At 37.8% G+C, this 23,065-nt stretch overlaps 1 protein-coding gene across 6 annotated transcripts in view; it reads left to right on the top strand.

Moving 5' to 3' along the window:
* The window catches only part of myripb (myosin VIIA and Rab interacting protein b), a 198,875-nt gene that overhangs the window by 12,656 nt on the left and 163,154 nt on the right, over positions 1-23,065 (top strand). For 5 of the 6 annotated variants that reach the window (XM_051882721.1, XM_051882722.1, XM_051882724.1 and 2 more), the window contains one exon: positions 7,230-7,421. In XM_051882721.1, coding sequence (XP_051738681.1) covers positions 7,312-7,421 — 110 coding nt within the window. In that variant the 5' untranslated portion in view covers positions 7,230-7,311. Of the gene's footprint in view, positions 1-6,374; positions 6,515-7,229; positions 7,422-23,065 lie in introns of those variants that run through there. The other variant, XM_051882723.1, reaches the window with a different exon arrangement.

The raw sequence follows: 23,065 nt of genomic DNA, 5'->3' as shown, positions 1-23,065 counted from the left end.
GCGGCTGCCATATGCCCCAGGAGCCTCTGAAAGAATTTCAGTGGAACTGCTGTCCTGCCGTTGAATGTATTCAGGCAGTTCAACACCGACTGAGCACGTTCCTCTGTGAGGCGTGCTATCTGTTCGACCGAATTCAACTCCATACCGAGAAAAGAGATCCTCTGCAAAGGGGAGAGTTTGCTCTTTTCCCAGTTGACCTGAAGACCCAACTGGCTGAGGTGTCTGAGCACCAGATCCCTGTGTTCGCACAACTGATCCTGGGACTGTGCTAGAATGAGCCAGTCGTCGAGATAGTTGAGGATGCGAACACCCTGTTCTCTCATGGGAACAAGGGCTCCCTCCACGACTTTCGTGAAGACGCCGGGAGACAGGGCCAGCCCGAAGGGTAGGACTCTGTACTGATATGCTCGACCTTCGAACGCAAAACGCAGAAATGGCCTGTGTCGCGGAAGAATCGAGACATGAAAGTACGAGTCCTTCAGGCCGATCGCTGCAAACCAATCCTGGGGACGGATGGTATGCGTGTATAACCGCGTATAACCCTTAGCGTGTATAAGCGCGTATAACCCTTAGCCGTCCCGCCATCAAGGGTGGTGAGGGAGGAGGACCCACCGACACGGTTTCGGGCAGTAAAAGATGCCGTCCACGTGCCAGTGAGCTCTTCATGCACCTCCGGGAAGAAAGGAACTGGGGTGGGGGGCTGAGAACCAGCCCTGGCCACCCTGAGAAACCAATCATCCAGCCTCGAGGGTTCGGGACACGGTGGAGGATTCCACACGAGCCCAACCCTGTTGGCGGCCCGGGCAAGCATAGCCATCATTTCCGGGTCCGAATCGGGCACAGTTGTCACCCCCGAAGGAGGCAGCTGCGCCGAATCATCATCCCCCGAAGTGTCAGGCTCACCCTCCGATGCAGCGATCGACATCCTATCATCTTGGGGAGCTCCGAAGGATACAGATGGTACACACCTCTGGGGTGGTCCACCGCGCTCCCCCGGCAGCTCTACTGGCTGCGGAGTGCAGGAGGGATGAGGGTTCCTAGGGGGTTGGTTCCCCGAAGGAAGCGCGCTCACCGTAATCCTCAGATCACCAGCACTGCTGCCCGAAGCAACCCTCTGAGGAGGATTGGAGCGAGGCAGCGGCACCGGGACTCCGCCCCTTTGCAGGAACTGGAGTCTAGATCGCAACTCCGAGACGGTCATCTTCCCACAATGGGTACATGACTCGTCCACAAACGCCGCCTCAGCGTGGCTTAAGCCCAGGCACACGATACAGCGTTGGTGACTATCCCGCGGTGACAGGTAACGACCTCATCCAGAAACACACAAGTAGAACGACATCTTTAAAAAGACGCGAATCTACTTGTGCAAGCTCTTTTAGGGACTGAACTCTTTTAAGTACCGAAGCACGCAGGGGAATGGCTGCTGCAGCACAGACAGGGAAAGTGCAGCCTGTCGTGTGCACTCTCTCTTTGAAGCCGCTCTCTTACCAGCTGTCAAAACAGCTTTTCAGCGCACCGTTTACCAGCCGTGAGAACGGCTTTCTTTTGGAGATGTTGCTCAAAACAGGCAAACAAAAAAAAAAAAAAAGAGAGATCGACCCTGCTGCAGTGCTGTTCGCCTGCACCAACAAAAGAGCAGTCGAGAAAAAAAAGAGGCTCGTTTTCCGTCACACACTCCGTAGACACCATGAAGGTTCGGCTCCAAAGCGAAAAGCTGAAGATGCAACGCACCTGCTGCTCATTATATACCCACGCTGTGAGGCGAGCAGCTGATGCATATGATTGCATGCCAATGTGCATTGGCTTGTTGTAGTTACACTCAAAGTAGTTTGGCCTCTCTAGCGAGATTCCTATTCGTCGGTCTGTCCGACATACGTCGAACGTGACCGACTGAATGGGAATGGGAGATGAGACTCTGATTGGTTTATTGCATGTCACGTCCAAAACACATCCATTACTCATTAAAAGAATAGGGACAACCCTTTTAGACCATGCGCCGGACGCGTCGACCATTTTTACCATCGTTAAACTAGCAAAAGTGAATTCGGACAAAGTGCACTAAGTGCACTTGCGCCGTGCGCTTTAGACCATGCACTTAGATCGTGAAAATAGGGCCTTTGACAAGTTCTGCCTGCTGTGGGTAAAATTATCAGGGGAAAAAAGCTGATAAAATAGCTAGCGCTGTATATGGAAACCGCAAGTAACATTAGTGAGGAGGACATTGTTGCTAATTTTTTATCTACACCATTTTCAAGATTAACTTTTAATGACAATTTGGAGTTAATCAGCAAAGGAAGAACTATACCAGAGCTTGATTTGCTGCAGAAAAGCAAAGCTTTTGAAAGCATTTCAACCCCATGAATTACAAGCAATACCCCTGGATGACAGCATCAACTAAAATGCAAAAGCTTTTCTGCAGGAATTGTTTGCTGTTTGGGTAAATTATTTAAAATCTAATAGGCCACCATGCCAACTGATTTTATTCTACCCAATGATTTTTATATATGTTAAGCTTTATTAGATAAAACTGCCGTTTTACAGAATTACTGGTCAATCTGTAAATTTACCAACTCAGCACCATTATGCACATTTGCTGTAATTCTGCATAATAGTTATAATTTTCCCAAATAAATCATACATTTATTATAGTCTGTTACATAAATTTAATTGGCCACTGCGCCAATCTAATAATATTATCTATTATAAACATTGCTTGTTTGTGGTGGGTTCCAAAATTCCACAATTGTTGTTCACTGTCTGTGGTGTGGTGTCTTTTGCTAATTTGCTTTGCCGTGAGCGCTGTCATGATGCATTGGCTTACATTAAATTTTGATGGATTTGTGTGTCATACGTTTTGCAACCCGGCCAGTTGTCACCATATTCCACTGAAGTGCACAAACCGATTGTGTGATGATGCAATTATTTGTAATGAGGATTTGCATTTTTTAACATTTTGTTTTATTTTGGTGATAACTTTCACTGTGCTGTTTGCCTATCAAGAGTCACTGTTCGCTACTGTGCAACCATGAACAACGTCACTTACAATATAACTTGTTCTGTATTTCACTTCAGCTCTAGCTTGCATACTAATGAAATTTATTATTTTCCATCTGCTGAATGAATAGATGTAAATATAATTTATAGGAATAAATGTTACAACAGCTTGCCATACTTATTCCTTTCTGATCACAGTGATGCTGTATTCTTCCTTGAGAGAGCTGGCTATTTTTACATTCATTCATACTTTTTTGCACAATTGCAATAGTATTGCACTGTAAACCCCAGCTGACCACCCAGAGCTATGTTTGCGGAAAATACATCATGTGAATATAACATCTGTGTGTCACTTCATTTTGCCTCATAGTTGTGTTAGGGGTGGATGAAGGCAGCTCAATGAATCATCCTCTCTGCATGCATTGAGCCAACCTGCACAACTGCTTTGATTCAGCATGACAGTGTATAATGACAGACTAATGCTCGCTGTTTTTGCTGCATTGTTTTGGGGATGTACAGAACACATGCACAGTTAAGACAGGGTCACAGGAGTTCTTTTGGATTATTAGTGCTGTTGTGAAAAAGGATATTTGGTCACAAGAGCAGGGAGAGTTTGTGACTTACTTTACCCATAGTAGTACCCATTTTAGACATTGCATGTTGGTAGGATTTTCATAGCCAGTTAACCACTGCATTTGTGAATATACCTTTTTTATAGTATTTTATCACACAGCTCTTTGGAATACTTAATTCTGACTGGCCAATCTCAGCATTCTGTGGTCAAGTATTTTTATATGATGACTGTTAACTGCCTAATTGACCACTGTCCATTACGAGAGTACGATTTAATAGTTTAGTGTTTCTCAAATCAATATTTCATGTCCATTTATTTATTTATTTGCCAAGTAGTCACGTAAAAAGCGGGACAATGTGCAGTCTGCTGAGTCATAATTGCAAAATAAACCCCTTCAGGGTGACACAAGACCTGCATTGGGAGGTTCAGTTGTGGTTTATATTGAGATAATGGTCATTATCTGGTCCTATGAATTACCCCTGACATGCATATTAAAGTGTTATGTTGGATTGAAGAAAGTTTTAGATGATTATATTACTATATAATTTAATATTATATGGGTTTGTCGTGGTTTGTTAGATAATGTTTAGAGTTTTTGATCCTCTACAATATTAAAATGTTAGAAAATGTTAGAACAGCGTTCTGCAGATGTTTTCCCGATGTCCATGATTTTGAACGTTTGTGAGTCTAAAGTAATCATTAAAATGCAGTGCTTTCCAGATAATGTCCTTAATGTACTCAAAATGAGTTTTAACATCATGGGCAAAATTTTTAATTTATAGCACAATACCATGGCGTCTAGTGAGTGGCGGCGGTTAGAATCCTGTGATCCAACTCTTTTGTGTAGTGGGAAATTGCACTCAGGGTATTTGAGCTGCTCTGAAAATTGATACTTGAATCAAACACTGCAGCATGAGCTGAAATGGAGACTTATGTTTGGGATAGTTATGTTTGAGCCTAAAAGAAAACACATTTTCCTTATCTCACCAGTTTCATAATTTAGTGCAGACAAATGACCCAAATGACACTAGAGAATTACTCCATGAGAATTACTATGTTTTTTTTTTTATTTGTAAGGGAAAATTATACCTGATCTCTTTCTAAGAAAGTGGCAGACTGTTATTTATGAAACCTGGTCATTGCCATTGGCATAGGTGCACTAAAATTAGTTTATTTTTTTAATTACGGTTACAATTTAATTTGACCCATTTGTGAATTAACCTTCATGCTATTATGATTAACACTTTGAGCAGTGATTAGTGCTTGCTAATGCCAACATTACAATTACTATTGCTGTGTGTGCTATGGACGTGAAGGATGCCTCAAATCATACAGCCTCAACAAACGGTAAACCATGTGACTCACATTTTCTTCAAAAAATGTTGTTTTAATAAAACATTAAAAAGGGAATAGACACTGTTTAAATGGCATATGAATTCTTTTTTACCCCCTAATAACCTGTAGCCTGTAAGTAAAGTTTTGACTATGAACAGATGGTGAGTACAAAACAACAAGGTTATATTGGGTCATTGTGTACTGTATGTATGTGCTGCAGCTGAGATCTCCACCAGGAATCTTGATTGTGACAGTGGCCTCTAGAACAACCTTCCTCTGTCGCAGACAAATTCCCTTGTGCCGTGTTATTATTGCTTCTCATCCTGCAGAATATTTTCTCTTTTCATCCAATACTACATTCCACACCGTCCAATAAATAAATAAATAAATAAATAAAATTAAAATATATAACAAGTCTTTTTATATATGTCTTTTTAAAATTATGTTACATATGATAAGCAGTGCTACAGATTGTGAATTTAAACATTTATTGTTCTTTGCATATTGTTTAGTTCACTTATGTTTTGCAAAAACCTGTTACATTACCAGCCTAGCATGTTGTGTCCGATTAGCCTGCTATAGCTTAGTCTATAACCTATGGAAATTTTAATTTTTATTGTATGTTTTTCAGACATTAACAAGTTCAGTCCTACACAGATTTAATTCTACAGGTGAACTGAATCTCTACAGAACCATATGTAAAAACAAAAAGAACTCTTGTTGGTGACTTTACCGTCAATCAGGCGATTTATTAAGTGGGATGTTTTTGTCCAGAATAAGTTGCAAAGTGAACTGGGCATTATGCTGTTTTGTCAAAGTAAGTCTTTATTATAGCCTTCTGTAAAACTACCTCCTATTTTTCTCTCAGTAAATGCATTAGCTAGTGCTATTGCTATTGGATGCATCTGTCAGACTGAAAAAGGTCTTTGTGAAAATCTTTTCAGGATCTGTGAATATAGAGGTGTGTGATGAGTTTTGGGTGTTTGTGTGTGAAATTAGACTTCCGGATCTTTGATAATTAAAAAAATGCTGGCGAGAAAATAGTTGCCTATATGTTTGTGTGTCTTTGTTGTATGTGTGTGAAATAGAAGATTGTAAACAGGTGGAGTGTAATGTGATTGGTGGAGCTTAAAGGGCACAGCTGACTGAGTCATCACCCAGAGGCTGCGTTTAACGTCATACACTCTCTCTCCTTCTCTTTGTCAGCATCTCTCCCCCTCTCCTTCTCTGTAATACCATCTCTGTCTCTTCCTATAATTGGCCTACCTTCTTCCACACAGTCTACTCTTGTTTCCTATTTTATTTCATGGCTCTTCATCAATAAGCAGCTACACACACATTATCCCCCATTAATGTGCACCCCAACAGTTCAGTTAGCAGAATAAATATCTATGTTTGATATGTCCTATAAAAATCCTGACTAATGTACTGTAGACTTCCTATTTGTTATAATACATATTTCTCTCACCCTTGACTTTATCTTATCTGTCTCTCTCTTATTGTTTGCCTCTGCTGAGCCCATTCTGAATTGTCTTGATCTCTTTTATCCCCATGTAGGACTTTAATGAGAGAGAGAGAGGAGAGAGGAGAGAGAGACATTGTGGCCCACAGGTAGAATCTCCCTATAACTGTAGCCTGGCGTAGCACATTAATGCAGCTCCAAATCCACGTGTGCACTGTACCGGTCTTATCTCAGACAGCCCGTTTGCTTGTTAAAGATAACCGACTTGTATTTCAGGAACTTTTTAATATAAATGTATTTTATGGTTTCATGTTTATATGGTCTCTCTGTGGAGAAATATTGACTTACTATGACATTTGAGTTATGACATTTGTAATTGCATGTGTGGTTTGTTTCTGTTTTTTTTTTATATATTTCAATTATATATGTTATAGCCCCCCCATGGCATTTAAAAAAATAATAATAATAAAAACAATTGTTTGTTAATTTAATTGTTTCAGTTAATTTCTGTGTGGATTTTTATTTTATTATATATTTATTTTATTATTTATTTATTGTATTTGTGTGCATTTTATTTGTTTTTGCTTTTTGTTTTGTTTGTGGTGTTTTTTTGTTTTGTTTTATGTATGGTTTAAAAGAGATTATACAAAACAATTCAGCAGACATGGCAAAAACTGTGAAAACACTGTTGAGTTATAGACTTTGTAATCAGGATTTCTGTCCATCTAAAAGTAACAAACACTGATTATTTCACAGATGTAACTGAAAAAAACAAATGCCTTTTAAAGATTTGATGCCACTAACTTATAGAAACCCTTGACCTATAGAATACAGAATGACTTTTATTTCTCTTTTATTCCTCAGTGACTTCCAGGCTTTATCTTGAAAGTATTTAAGGACAACCATCTGTGGTTCCAGCGTTTTGACCCTTGACTCCAAAGCAGTGATGGGACGTAAACTGGACCTGTCCGGTCTGAGCAATGATGAAGCAGAGCATGTGCTCAGAGTGGTACAGAGGGACATGCAACTCCGTAAGAAGGAAGAAGAGAGACTCAGGTAACAGTACATGTTAGACATCAGTCAAAATTCGATTTGATTTTATTCGGCTCACAGTTTTTGAGTGTGTCTGTTTGTGAGGCTGTGTGTGTGTGTTTGCATTGGCTGATGAGGAAAAATAAGACACTCAGTGAAGTTGCTCTGATGACTGAGTCACTCATTTCCTGTTGTTGCCATCTATATAAGCCTCCTTTAGTGAAAACTTTGTCATCATTTGCTCTGATGCTAATTCAAAGATTGTGTCTCAATATGTGCTGTGCTAGGTTTGAGGTCTTGTGGCCAATAATGATGTGATGTGTTGAATTGAGTGCAAATGTGGAATTTAAGAGTTACAGTAAGGGCAATATTTTCAGCAAATAGCAGCTTAAATTTCTCAAACAAAACTTTAAAAGATTTAGATTTAGAATATCGTTCACAAATCGTATGGATCACTATTACGGTACTTTTATGGTTCTCTTTGTCCTTTTTTGAGCTTGACAGCTCAAGCTGCTACAGTATACACCTTTGTTGAATAGAAAAGAGCAACCTGGACATTTCGCCAGATAACCTTTCGTATTATATAAGTCATTTTTTTATATAATCTTTCTGTTATTTATATGAGGCAACATTAAAAAGATTCAAATAATAATAAAAAAATCTTTATAAGCAAATCCTCAAATCCAAAGGAAAAAGGACAAAAAAAAAAGTGAATGAAAAAAGAAGAAAGAAAATAAGATGATAGTGAGTACATGACAATTGTAATTTGTGGGTGAATGTCAATGTGGAAACCCATATATTTCTATGTCACTCATTATTGATTTTGCTGGTCTTTTTTTTTTTCTTTTGTCTTATTGATGCATTCAGAAACTCTACAATTGTAGTGCACTCTGCAGAGAATAACTAAACACAGGGCAGTCACTTTGATATATGATATTTATGTTCTAAAGCTGTGTAACGTAGCCTATTGCATTTCCTAGGTAGAATGCACATATGGATGTTGTTTGTTCTTACAGCCAAAATATGGTTCTACACACCTATCTGTGAGTCCTAAGCATTTTAGAACAATATCAGCACTTCAGTTGGTTGCGGGGTTAGATGGTTGGAGGGCAGAGGTTATGGATCTTGAGATTTCTCAGTGTTGTAATTTTGAACATTGTCAGACTTGACTCACTTTGGTCTTGATCTTTTGGATTCTTTATTTTGATGAGTCAACATCATGTCATCGACCCCTTAAGGGCCTCACTGTCTGTGAAACCGATATATTTTCATGTCCAGTGTATTTTCTGAGTGCTTCTCAACTGGGTTGTGTGAGCTAGCTGGCAGTTAAGAGTATAATCTGTCATTCAACCACTTTTCACATTTTCATCTTGACTTTCAGTGACTCCAACTAAACTGTGGTTAAACCTGGATTAGGTCATAAAAAATATTCTGCCATTAGCCAACTTCTGCAATACCAGCCCATCTGCTGATGTCAATGCTGCCCGTGACTTTTATTACAAATAGATTCACTACTATTTTATTTCTCAGCAACAAAGTGGAAGCATCGCTGTTTTTTGAAGTAATTCAACACACTTACACACAGCTTTACTGTTAATAGAGACTATTCACAAATTCACACGCACAATCTCCCTCTCTCTCTCTCTCTCTCTCTCTCTCTCTCTCTCTAATTCATTCAAATAAATGTAATCTTGCCAAACTACTTTATCTCGGTGTCTGATTTAAAGTAGCCAGAATGCTAATTCTAACAACCTGTAGACAAAATAACTGACGAAATAACAGTCATTTTTACCATTCCAGTCTCCGCTTCGCATCAGTGGTTCTTTGCCTCCACATCGTGCATTAAAATCATTTAATGCAGACCTAGCCATGGATTATCCCTTACTTATGTTAGCTCCGTTCTGGTTGTGAAAAGTTTTTGGGTAGAGGTATGCCACTCAAAATGTTTTGCATATGGGCCCAGGGCTGACTTGCTATGCCACTGAGTCGGATTCTATATAAATTAGCTGATTAGAGAACATGGGAGTTAAAAGAAAATATCCAGTGGTTGAAAACTGCTAAAACAATGTTTGCTATGAATATAAATCTGAAATGATAATGCTTGCCGTCTCCGAGAGAGATTGAGACAGAAATATCATGTAGCCTATCATATAGTACAAGGTTTAAAACATTTACAAGCAGTAGTACAAGTAATACAAATAGTATTAAAACATATCAAATATTAGAAAATGGTATGATTCAGTATTTTAGTTGATATTACACTTGACAGACAGCTGGTTTCAGAGAGACATGCAGAGACTACAACCCAGCTATTTGATTTGCGATCTTGCTGTGCTTATTTCATATCAAATAGTAGAAAATGTGAATGATGTAGTATTTTAGTTGATATTACTTTTGCTAAGCTCTGATTTCTGAGAGACGCACAGAGACGGCAATGCTGCTATTTGCGCTCATTTCATTCATAGATTTTACACTCATTCACTTCACACACTCATTATATTGCGCAGTGATTTTATAGGTTTATGTATAATATAGTGCTGTGCTATCCCCTGGCTCACCTGTTATTCAGCAAACACGAGGAGTTACTGTGTCTGCCCAATATTTTTTCTATTATTCGGTAAAATTCATTATTCATTTTGAAGCCATTATTCCGTGCCTTTTCGAATAAAGTATTCGGCTTCAAGCACATCCCTAATGGCTAAGCCATAGTTTATCCACTTGCCTTTATTAAAGTGATCCAGAACAATCCTGATTGGCAATCACACATTCTTTATTTTCAATATCTTAGAAATATGCAGAGCTCACAATCAGCCGAGAACTTTTTGCAGAATTACCATATTTGAGAAAGGTCATAACCTTTCCCTTCATCTGTGAATAGCCAATCAGATACTTGTTAGAATTAGAATAGATGGTATCATACTGAAATGTGTTTGACTGTTGATCAAACACCTGCTGGCCCTTCTAAAAAAACATAAGTACACACACACACACACACACACACACACACACACACACACTACTGGTGAAGAGTATCAAAAAATATTTAGCAGCAAAAATAATAAATCATAATAAGAACAGTTATTAATAATTGAGCACCAATAATAATTAAATATATCTGCAATCAGCAATTAAATGTAGGCAATTCAGGAGAGGCTAGCAATAGCAAGCTAGCTTTGAAAGCATGAGATCCCACCCTCCCTTCAAAGCGCTCTCCAAAGCCACGCCTCCTCCAAAAAACATGAACACACATAGCAGAGTCTGCAAACTGTCACAAGATGAGAGACACCGTTAAATTACCTCATGTCTCAAAGCACATAACATTACAATAATAATTAACGTAAACAACTTACAGAGCTCTTACTTGTACCTCCTGACTGCTGCAGATTAATTTTGGCATTGATAGTGTTGACATAGAAACACATAAATCTTGAGGATGTGGACATCTCCGGCTAGGCATCGGGAATGTTACGGGTTGCCATCTCATAATTACGGTTACAACACATGAACGTGAACGCAGCATAAGCTCGTTGTTTTGGTTCAGGAGGAACTGTAAAAGGCGGTTGCTGTTTGTTTTGCGGCACTCGTCTTCAACTCTGCATAGCCTTATGGAACAGGCTGATGACGTGTGATGTCTGCACAAGCAGGGTGCGCGGAGATATGGAAATACATATGTTGACATTTGGACCAAATCCAATGATTGGACAAACATTTTTTGGTCCTGAGATGTCCACATGAGATATGTGTACATACTTTAATATTTATATCACTTCTATTATTGATTGCTATCAGGATGTGAAGAGAGTTTTAACCAGTATAACAAAAAGTGTTTATAAAACAAATTGCCTACCCTACCTTTAAGGGGCCAAGCATCAGACTGGAATCATCAGACTTACAGCAACACTGAGTAATTCAAGACATTTTTAGATGATTTTACTCAAAACGGCTGAAAAATCATAAATACACTAGTAATATGATTTAATTGCTTATCACTTTTGACCAATAGGTGATGCTGTTACCAAATTGATGTTTTGTGGTCAGTGTTGGGTGACAATGACACATAGGTCCCTATTTTTAACGATCTAAGCACGTGGCATATGTCCGAATCCACTTTTGCAAGTTTAATGACAGGAAAAATGGTTGCCGTGCCCAGCGCATGGTCTAAAATGGTTGTCCTGAGTCATGGGTGTGTTTTGGGTGTAACGTGCAATAAACCAATCAGAGTCTCATCTCCCATTCCCTTTAAAAGTCAGTTGCACTCATGCCATGGCGGATTCGCTATGTACATGGTGGAATTTTCAAACGGAAAAACAGAACGCTTCTCTAGTGAGGAAACGGATCTGCTCATGCATGAGGTTAAAGTGTGCGAGCAGACCATCTACGGGAAAAGCCAGATTCCACCAAAGGACTTTTATCTTTATGCACACAATAATAATCTTTTACATTGTAATCCTTTTATTTTTAATATTTGGCATGTTTGTGTGCTGCTGCGCATCCCTGTGTGTGTAATAAGCAGAGTGTACGCGCTCTTTAAATAACAATACAAATATAGCGCCATTGACTTTAAACCAAGTTTCAGTTTGTCAATGGCACAGTCTATTTCAGTTGCCTCAAAATAACATGCCCAAAATATGCCTGAACACAGCTCGTTTTTCAGACCAGCATGCCCAAATGGGCACAAATGCATTTGCTATTTAAACAAAGTGGCGCAGGATGTGAAAATTATAACTGCGTCGGGCTGAAACTAGCAAAAAACACTTGCGTCATGCCTAGCACCGCATTGCGCCGGGTGTATGATAGGGTCCATACAGTACAAAGTTTAGTGTCAATATGCCAGTGTTGCAGAGTTCAGCTTGGCATCATGCCATCAATTTCATTGATGTGTTATTTGAGAACAATTTAGTCAATCATAAAGCTTTTAATAACTTTTTGCTGGCATGGTATAAAGATGATCTGAACCAGTTTTGTTGAAAATTGGACTAACGTTAACCTCCTCTAGGAGGAGTTTGAAAAAGCAGGTTTTCATTGAAATTCAAAACGGTGGACAGCAATTTAGTTGCAGAGATATTTGTTCAGACATTATTCAAGATCGGTTTGGTCAAACAAAGAGCTTCAAAAAGGGATAGTTCACTCAAAGTTAAAAAAACAAAACAAAAACAAAAGCATCACAGGATGATCCCATGTGACACGTGCCATATATATAAGTGTTCGGGGGTATACGATAGGGTATGGTGAAAAATAATCAGAAATTGAATATATTATTTAACGTAAATCCTGACCTTGGCCATTGGTTTTTTGTGCATGAATACAGATTCAAACCCTATCGTATACCCCCGAACACTTGGAATATGGCATACTTACTGTGTTTTGAGCAAATAGATTCAGCCTTGGTGAGCATAAGAGACTTCTTTCAAAAACATTAAAAAAATCTTAATTATTCCAGACTTTTGACTGGTAGTATATATGCCATAGTTCATTTTAGTTATCTTAAACAAGCATCCGTTGTGCCAAAAGTTTTGGCATTTTCCTGTCATCCCCCTTTGTTCCCACACTCTTTACATTGGCACCAGTGTCTGTCTGTCTCTGTTCCAGTCCCTCAGTACAACTGATTGTTGACTGAAATATTGTTGTGTTGGCCCAAGTCCTGTCAGCCTGGCTTTGATTCTGCTGTGTCAGTCACATTGCTGTAGAGTAGTTTGGTTGTGCTAAAGCTCAGCTCAACAGGGACAGACACACGATCCACTTCACACATCTGGGCGCACAGCATTGGCTCAAGATGTCCAACTCTTGGCTATTGGACAAGTGTCTTTGTCCCAGATTAAAGCTGAAGAACAGTCAAACAGAACCTCATTGTGGTCTTGTTGGCTAATCTAGTGAGATAATCAAAGGCCAGAGTTCACTACAAACTAACACAATCTAAGCAGCTCTCACAATACAAAGTTTTTAGGACACTGAAGCTGTGTTTCAAAATCAATCAATCAATCTATCTATCTATCTATCTATCTATCTATCTATCTATCTATCTATCTATCTATCTATCTATCTATCTATCTATCTATCTATCTATCTATCTATCTATCTATGTCCGTCCGTTATCAGAGTTCCTCTGAAGCCCTCCACCTCCCCCATCTCCACATGGCTAGATTTGTTATGAGGTCAATAAGTGAGCCAAGTAGAGGGATAATGTATTCCACAAATGCAACAAACTTTTAATTGATATTGCCCCATCTCATAAATATTCATTCCATCTGCCAGGAAAGATAAATGGGATAAGATTTCAGGAAAAAAGTATTATTCATGAAAACATAGCAGAGAAGTACAAAGTGTAAATCTGAATATCACTGGAGTGAACATTCACTTGAAGATTATTTTTTATTAAAATAAGACTAAATATAAACATTTTATAAGTATATAATATGTATGGTTTGAGACAAAAACATCCTTGTTATTTCAGAGTTGACTGAATCCAACACATTGCGGAAACTCCTTGAAGTTAATCATGTGCTTTGCATTTGTGGCTCTGAATATATGAATCTTTGATTGCACTCAATTATGAATCATAAAAGTGAATTAGCCACTCAATATCTCTTCTACTGTTCTTTTACAGCTAAAATACTAAGATGAGATTTTTTTTTTTTTTTTTTTTTTTTCATTAGTAAAGCAGAATGATGTATACAAAGTAGTACCAAGCAGATAAATAAGACTTAAAATACTTATCTTATCTGTTATCTTTCACTGACAGGCATGTAAGATGTTAAAATGCTCTGGTACTTACTGGTAATTGCTTTTTGGGTTGCTTATTATTGACTGAGAAAAATGCAAATTATTTTCAAGGCAACTTGGAAAAAAAAAAAACAGAGAGAAAAAAAAAAAAAAAAAAACCCAGACTTGCATTAATGGAGTCCACACATGACATGTATATTACCCTGAAGAGTTAGAGAACCATGGTAAAAAGTACCATCCTAAAATCCTCAATGCCACATGGATAATTATCCCATAGACTAATGTTCTCCTCATGTGGCAGCCCAAGTACTTCCACACTTTTATATTGTAAGCACATTTTCAGTGAGGCATGGTTGGGATGGGCTACTTTTTAACATGTGTGTTTAATGTGCATTTATGTGCATTAATGTGCATGACTACTCAAGCGGAATGTGAAGATAAAATGATACATTAGCACACAAACAACATTTATGGTCCCACTTTATATTAGGTGTCTTTAACTGTGTAATAACATTTAAATTATTTAAATAATTTGATACAATCCACTTATTGTGTACATACATGTTTTTACATTGTACATATATTATAAATATATGTGCATGTAATTACAGCTGTAATTAATTTCTGTAATTACATCTATAAGTACTGTTGACCGTTCCTTTACCCCTTAACCCACCCTTAAACCTAATCATACCACCAAACCTACCCCTAACCTTACCCGTATTCCACCTCAATAGCCAGCAAAGTGTTTTGCAATACAACATGAACACAATAACTACATTGTACTTATTTTTTGATGTAAGTACATAGTAGTTAAATACATCTAATATAAAGTGTGACCACATTTATTACTAAAGATAGACTAGTTAGCTGCTTAACAAGGACTTTAGATTAAAAGAAAAAAGTTCTGTTTCTCTCTCTTGCGATCACCATTGTAGTGCCCTGAAATACAGAGTTTTGAAGTGCCTCTCAATATATATAGTCACTTCCTTTAGGACTCCATTTCCTGTTTTTCTAGTTGTTTTCAGTGTGTTGTGGCTGTCACCCACATCTAAAGAGAATGGCAGAAAGATCAATTTACTTATATTTTAAATGGTACAGAAAAATGGCTTACATTAGCAATGACTGCCGCACTAAAAGCCTTGAGGTTTTCTGTAACACTTGCATCCTATTAGCTTTAGACGTCTGATGTTTTTTTGCATGGGGGGAAAAAAAATGAATTTATTGTTGCACATCCAAAGATGGCAGCCATAAATTAAGGCACCAATTACAGTTGCTGATTTTTCTGTCTAGTTAGTGAAATGTACATTATTCACCGTCACATGAAGAATTAACATTTTGTTAAATACTTAAAATGGGGTTTCTGGGGTTTGACCTGATAATAATGCATAGCGGTATTGTTTATGCATCATAAAGCCTTTAAATTCTGTATGGTGTGAGCTTTTCCTGCATTATAAGTGTATTATAATAAGAACCCTGGTAACATGTGACTTTCTTTCATAAAGTAGCATTAGCAGAGGTTAATCACACCAAATAATTAACCTTGTTAACCTTGCATAATCTACCCCGTACTGTGATTTTAATGTCTAGTTTTTCAGTAAACTTATTATACATCTCTCTGGAATACTTGATTCTGGTCAATTGTGGCATTCTGTGGTAAAAATGTGTATAATGAGAGCTAAATTGTTTTGTGCTAATCATTGCACTATAGTTTCATCACTGCTCTGATTCTCCCATAAAATAAATTCAGTACAATAATCAATGTCCATTTATTTATTTATTTATTTGGTAAGCAACTGCGCAAAAAGTGGGATAATGTACAGTAAGTCATTATTGCAAAATAAACTTCAGGGTCATACAAGACACCTCCATTTTGTATTTGGGTCAGTCTGTTGATGTTTATTTTCTGATAACCAACTATACTGAACATTGTTCTTTACTTAGCTATTTTGTAACATAATTGTGGGCAGTGATTGTTTTTCTTGTTTCTGTCCTGAAAATCTCACTTTGTTTTTTCTTCTTTCCATCTTTGGATGCAGACAAAAATAAAACGAGGGCCATTGTAGAGATTGTGTAAGGTCTGGGCTCAGTTATCAGTCAGACTGTGTTTGACTGAGAGCTGAGCTGTGATAGAGTTGCTGAAAGACCCATATTTATGTAAAATGCTTCCTATTCCCTTCAATTTTGTGGAAATCTGTGATTTTTGTGTGGCTTTTATGTGGAACAAGTAGGATCAGTTAAGTGAGCTGGATAAGAGAGTCATTTTAAGGATGTTAAAATGCTTTTTTCTTCTGAGTGTTCCCGATGGGGTATTAAAAAGGGACAGAGACATTTATAAGGCCTGTATTTTTTGTTGTAAAATATTCAGAGGTGAATTCATTCAACAGTTGCACACTGTATTTCAGCGCAACACCTTGTTTCTTATTCAGAACAACAATAATTCAGTTAAACCAGGAACTACACTCTGGTATGTAAGTAAATTATATATTTTTTTCCACACAGACATGCCCCTTTTATGCAAATTAGGCACATTAAAGGATGTGCATGATTCACAAACATAAGCTATTTTTGCCTGATGCAGTTAATGTTGTGCTATTACTGCCCATAGAAAGCTGGTGGTAAACATAATATAACAGCAGTAATTCACCAAATGATTCATCCAGTTGTGATCAGTGCTACTTTATTGGGTGTTTACATGTTACCTGATTTGCATAATTCATGCAGTGAATCAGGTGCTAAAACAACACGGCTGCACATAAACTACGCTTAACAAGTAAATTCTCTCCTTTCTACAGTTCTACTTTGTGTTTGTGTGTGTAAATGTGAGCCGAAGTGTATGTAGAAAAACATGTTTCTCCATTGTTTGGTCATTGGCACATGTTCATCCCTTATTAGACAAAAACTATGGAAGAACATCCTGTTTGCGTCTTGCTCCAGCAAAAACCAAAGCTATTAAGTTGTGACAGTAATGGGCTTCTCTGCGCCCATCTCTGATTCTCTCTCTTGTTCTGTGCTGAAATAGTCTCTGATTAAGAGTTTGATTAACATGGAAATGAAAGATGAACTGATGCTGTAGTAGTATCCTGTCATCCTCAGCATAAAGAACCTCATAATTAGACTAAGTTTTTAATCTCTAAAAAAAAGCAAATTTATATTTTTTTATATATGGCCCCTACACAAAGTTCCATTTATACTGGATACACACTCATTACACACACTCACGTTGTATGCAAACTTCTGCTATCTAATCAGGCCTTTTAATCAGAGAGGTAGAAGTAAAGTTAAATTCAATTAATGAGGGTGAGAGTGTGAGAGAATTGCTTTGATCGACCTCATTCCCTCATAAAGGATTAGTGTACTTTAGAAGCTCCTGATATTATAACTGGCTAAGGTTCAAACTAATTGTCATGCCAAAAGCTGTAATGTAGAATTTTGCAATCTAGTTTCAACTTTTACTGTAATATGAGAGGAGGGGTCAAATGTGAAAGTAAAGTGAAATATGGATTAATGTTTTGGGGGCAGGAGAAAAGGAAAGAAAGGTGGATAGTGAAAATGATGGAGTGCTGGGTAATCATGTTGTGCTCTCACCTGATTTCACTCAGTGATCATGGGAAATGGGCTGGAAGGGATGCGTCTGTTTCCCTCTGTGAGCTTAAACAAACTCTTTCTTTTGGTTTGTCTCTTTCCCACCTGTTTTTATGATTTCCTTGCCTCAAAGCCATAAACGCCTTATCCCGTCAGTGAAAAAACAAAAATCAATTTTGGAAAAACATCAAGGAAGGAAACAGGTGGTGGAAGCACTCTGAGAAGTGGCTCATTTTCATTCAGATTAGTGAGAGGCTAGAAAATGGTTATGAAGAAAATAAATTATTACTGATTTTGCCACAAAAATGATAGTGGACCTCAAGCTATAAAAATGCATTATTATATGACAATCAACTAAACAATCAAAAATGACCAGCCGAGATAAGATACAGTGCCAATAAAATGGTGGCATAACATATAACAGCAGTATAATGTAGCTGACTACCTATTTGTTGAGAGAGCTGATTTTGCTCACATAAGTGCAGACAAACACAAACAGCAGGTCACTTTGAAATGTAACATTTTAATCAACAGCAAGCTGGGCAGCCGTGGGGGATGTTTGGTCCAATCCTTGAAGTAAAGAGGAAATTAAAGAGATAGAGGAGAAAGGGTCATCTATCCCTCAACAGACAGGTGTTGTGCTCTTGTAGACCTCGCTTGATTGAAGTTCTTAAAGGGATAATTCACTCAAAAATGAAAATTACCCCATGATTTACTCACCCTCAAGCCATCCAATGTGTATATGACTTTCCTCTTTCAGACGAATACATAGATATATTTAAAAATATCCTGGCTCTTCCAAGCTTCATAATGGCAGTGAATGGGGGGCCTGATTTTGAAGCCAAAAAAAGTGCATCCATCCATCGTAAAAGTACTCCATACATCTCCGGGGGGTTAATAAAGGCCTCCTGAAGCGAAGCGATGGGATTTTGTAAGAAAAATATCGATATTTAAAACTTTATAATCTAAAATAACTAGCTTCTGGCAGATGACACACACACACACACACACACATATATATATATAAGACTAGTATTTCCCATGTCGACATAGTCAACTAGTCTCGCACATCCCTAGTAAGTATTATCTGGAGTGTGCAGTGCATGCTACAATACAGTACTTAAAATTCTTAACCTATTAGTCATCATTTCAATCAGCTAAAATTGTGGTATTAGATAACCTTGCTAGCTGCCTGTGGGAAAAGGAAGATTATAATGCAGTATTCAGGCAGCATCCAAAGTTTCTATTTATATGACATTTTAAAAGCACAGGTCCCCTCTGCCCTTAGTGTATCAGAATAAGTCTTCTGTCTGAGAGATGTGAGTCATGAGCAACCCGAAAAGGCCAAAGCTAATATAATGAAATAGGAAACAAAGGTTTAATAAGGTTCTGATCAGATGAGCTGATATCTAATATGTGCAGTTCTGTTTAAATGTCAAAGCCTGGTGTTGACAGTCTTTATCAACCGCTGTCAAATACTTTAAGAAAGATTTTTCTCTCTGTTTCTAAATGAGATGTGCACAGTGTAATGATAGACTCTCAAGCAATGAGCTTTACATTGTTCAAACTACTGTCATGTTAATGTTACATTTTAAAAATAACACATTACTGTTTTTGTTATGTAATGTGGAGAATATAAACTCTCACAACGAGGAATACTTCAAGGAGACAGACTTTAATAACACATACTCAAGAAACAGGAATAACGCAGGAGAAATAGGTTACACATTAACATTGACGCTAACATTAACGAGAAGGGACCAAGACTGAGGGAGAACACAAGGCTTACAGTAAGTACACAGAGCAAACAAAAGGACTAATGAGTAAATTAACAAGACACAGGTAAATATAATGGCATTCAAAAAACTAGGTCACAGGGAAAACTAGGTTAAACAATAGGTGAACATGACAGAACCAAATAAAAAAAGAAACAGAGAACACACATTACAGTTTTACTGTCAGTGATTCCTTTCAAATATATTACACTCAGATGAATCAGCCTATTGCCTATTGTTTTATTCACTTAATTCATCAGTACTTTACTATTTTTATTTGTTTGTTTATAACAATTGTAACTCTTAAATGAAATGCTGTGAACAGATTTTTGGAGAGTGAGATACTCCACCTGATGTATAAAGCCAAAGCAAAAACGGATCATTACGGAGCATTATGACTAAAGCTTTAGGGTAAGTCAGACAGATTTCGTAACCTGGATTTGAGGCTCTTTCCCAGTCCTGCAGAGGTGTGATAACTAGAACCTATTGGATTATACAGACACACAAACTCTCGATCACAAAGTCTCTAAATCTTTGCAAAATGGCCTTCTTAAAATGGTTATTTCCATTTGCTTGGAAAATCTGAGTTCTCCCTTGAAGCTCAGTTGCTTCGTGTATCCTTCCATCACCCCATTTTCTATCATTCAGACACAAGATGACTTTCAAGCCTTAACTGCACCTATTTTTTCCTTTCTTCACTCTGCCTGTCTGTCTGTCAGTTTGATGCCTCTAGCTTCTGGCTGTGAAGTGTGCTTGAAACAAATGTGTAACGTTCTGATCTCTTATTCTGTAAAAGAGATAACGCCCGTCAACTTTTCTTCATGTAATATATATAAAAAAAACTGCCTCGTGCCTTTACCCTTTCTCTTGCTTATGGCCAATGAAATACGAGTGCAAAAAGAAGGACACTGGTATTTACACTTATTTACACAAAACATTATGACCAGTCACAGGTGAAGCGATTAGTGTTGATCATCTCCTAACAAAGCCACAAATTAAGGTCTGAGATTAGATGGTAAGCAAATGATCAGTTCTTGTAATCAGTGTGTTGGATGCAGGAGAAACGGGCAGGAATGAAGATCTGAGCAATTTTGACAAGGGCCAAATTGTTATGTAAAGGCGACTGGGTCAGAATATCTCTGAAATTACAAAGCTTGCTGGTTGCTCTCAATCAGCAGTGGTGAGAATTTACCAATAATGGTAACAGGGTGTTGGGTGCCCAAGGCTCATCGATGCACGAGGGCAACAAAAGCTATCCCGTCTGTTCCGAGCCAACTGTGGCACAAGTCACACAAAATTTTAATGATGGTTATGAGAGGAATGTGTCACGCCAGAACTGGACCTTTGCAGCAGTGGAAGGTCGCCTGGATCTTTGACTCCAATTTTCTTTACATCACTTGGACGACCGGGTATGTGTGCACCATTTCCCTGGGGAAGTGATGGACTGTGGGAGGATGACAAGCACTGGAGGGAGTGTGATGCACTGGGCAATACTCTGCTGGGAAACCACGGGTGCAGCCATTGATGTGAACATAAATTTGACACGTGCCACCTTCCTAAACTTTGTTTCAGACCAGGTACTCCTCTTCATGACAATGGTGTTCCCTGGTGGAAATGGCCTTTTTCAGCAGGATAATGCACCCTGCCACACTACACACATTTTCAGAAATGGCTTGAGGAGCATGATGAAGACATCAAGGTGTTGCCTTGGCCTCCAAATACATCAGATCTCAGCCCATTTGAGCACCTGTGGGATGTTTTGGACCAACAAGTTCGATCCATGACGTCCCCATCTCGCAACCCACAGGACATGAATGATCTGCTGCTAATGTCTTGGTCCCAGATACCACAGGACACCTTCAGGGGTCTTGTAGAGTGCCTTACTGTGTCGTTGCTGTTTTGGCACCACGTGAAGGACCCATTTTACGCAGGTGGTCGTAATGTTTTGGCCCATTGGTGTATACATTTTATCTAATCAGTTTCTACTATTATTCATTATGTATTACTGTGATTGTGTACTACTTTCTCACAGATCAATCTCAGTACGTAAAAATTGTAATAAAGAAAACTATTTCCTACAGCCTATATTTCTTTATTACAAGACGATCAAACACAAATTTTTGTGTCTAATTGCATGATTGCTGATGGTCAGTTCGGAAAACGACTTCAGAAGTTTGGTCAGTTTTTTTTGTTTTTGTTTTTTTTAAATAAAATACTTTTATTCAGCAATTCAGCAAGTACACAAAAGTGACAGCACAGACTTTCACATTGGTACAAAAGATTTCTGTTTCAAAAAAATGCTGCTTTTGAACAATCTATTCACCAAAGAATTATATATATATATATATTATGGTTGGTACAAAAATATGAAGCAGCAAAACTGTTTTCAACACTGATAATAATAAATGTTTCTCAAGCACAAAATAAGCATATTAAAATAATTTGATAGATCATGTGACACTGAAGACTGGAGTAATGATGCTGAAAATTCTGCTTTGACATCACATAAATAAATTACATTTTAAAATATATTAAAATAGAAACCAGTCATTTTAAATTGTAATAATATTTCATAGTATTACTGCTTTACAGTATTTTTGATCAAATAAATGTAGTATTGGTAAGTATAAGAGACTTCTTTCAAAAACATTAAAAAATGGTACTGACTTCAAACTTTTGAATGCTAGTATTTAGAGCATCCTACTATATATACTTTTTATGACCCCCACAATTAAGTTTTGATTGCCTTCAGATGTGTTCAAGTTTTAATAAGGGGGTCAGACTACCCTAATCCCCCATAACCCCCATAAATCATACTATGTGGAAGTAAGAGGATGTCTCTTGAGTCCATTTTAATGTGCTGCATGTGTCAGAATAATCCTCAGGTGCTTCTGTCGCTCTCTCTTTCTCACCTTCTCTCTTTCCCCTAGGTGAGATTGAGCATTACACATTCTGTACCTCAGCATCTGAACTGACAATGCAAGTGTAGAGATGAATTTCAAAATGTAAGAAATGAAAGATCAGAGAGGGAAGGGAGCGAGAAATATGAGGAAGGTGAGAAAACATGAATGAACACTGAAGGGCTGGGTGTTTGTGAACAGTATGTGTGTATGGTTTTACAATGAAAGAACAAACAGCTAAAATGATTGCTAAAATGATAGCTGGATGATGACATCACTGTTTACTCCAGTACTGAATTTACTTAAGATGAATACTGACACCATTTTCTTTAAGAGCTGCTGTGCAGCCAAAATTATATACCAGTTATTACTGTAAAGCTGCTTTGACACAATCTGCATTGAAAAAAGCGCTATATAAATAAAAAACTTGACTTGACTAGACTAAAATGGCAAATGAGTCCCTATTTTGATTTTGGGACCAGACAGGCTTTTTCCATTTGGGGCTTGAAATAGAGCAGGCTGTCTAAATAAAACTCTTTGTTGTTCTCTTTTTTTCTACTTAGCAAAGATGTATTTTATGGTGGGGTGCCCACCACTTTATAAAACAGCACACAGCTCTCAGATAATCACAAAATCAAAAAACAAAGTGTATCTGTTTTTTTATTTAAATGTGGACTCAGTAGAATTT

This window comes from Ctenopharyngodon idella, chromosome 23 (assembly GCF_019924925.1).
Source record: "Ctenopharyngodon idella isolate HZGC_01 chromosome 23, HZGC01, whole genome shotgun sequence".
NCBI lineage: Eukaryota > Metazoa > Chordata > Actinopteri > Cypriniformes > Xenocyprididae > Ctenopharyngodon > Ctenopharyngodon idella.
The sequence above is the reverse complement of the archived record's forward strand: the minus strand, read 5'-3'. Positions and strand labels throughout refer to the sequence as shown.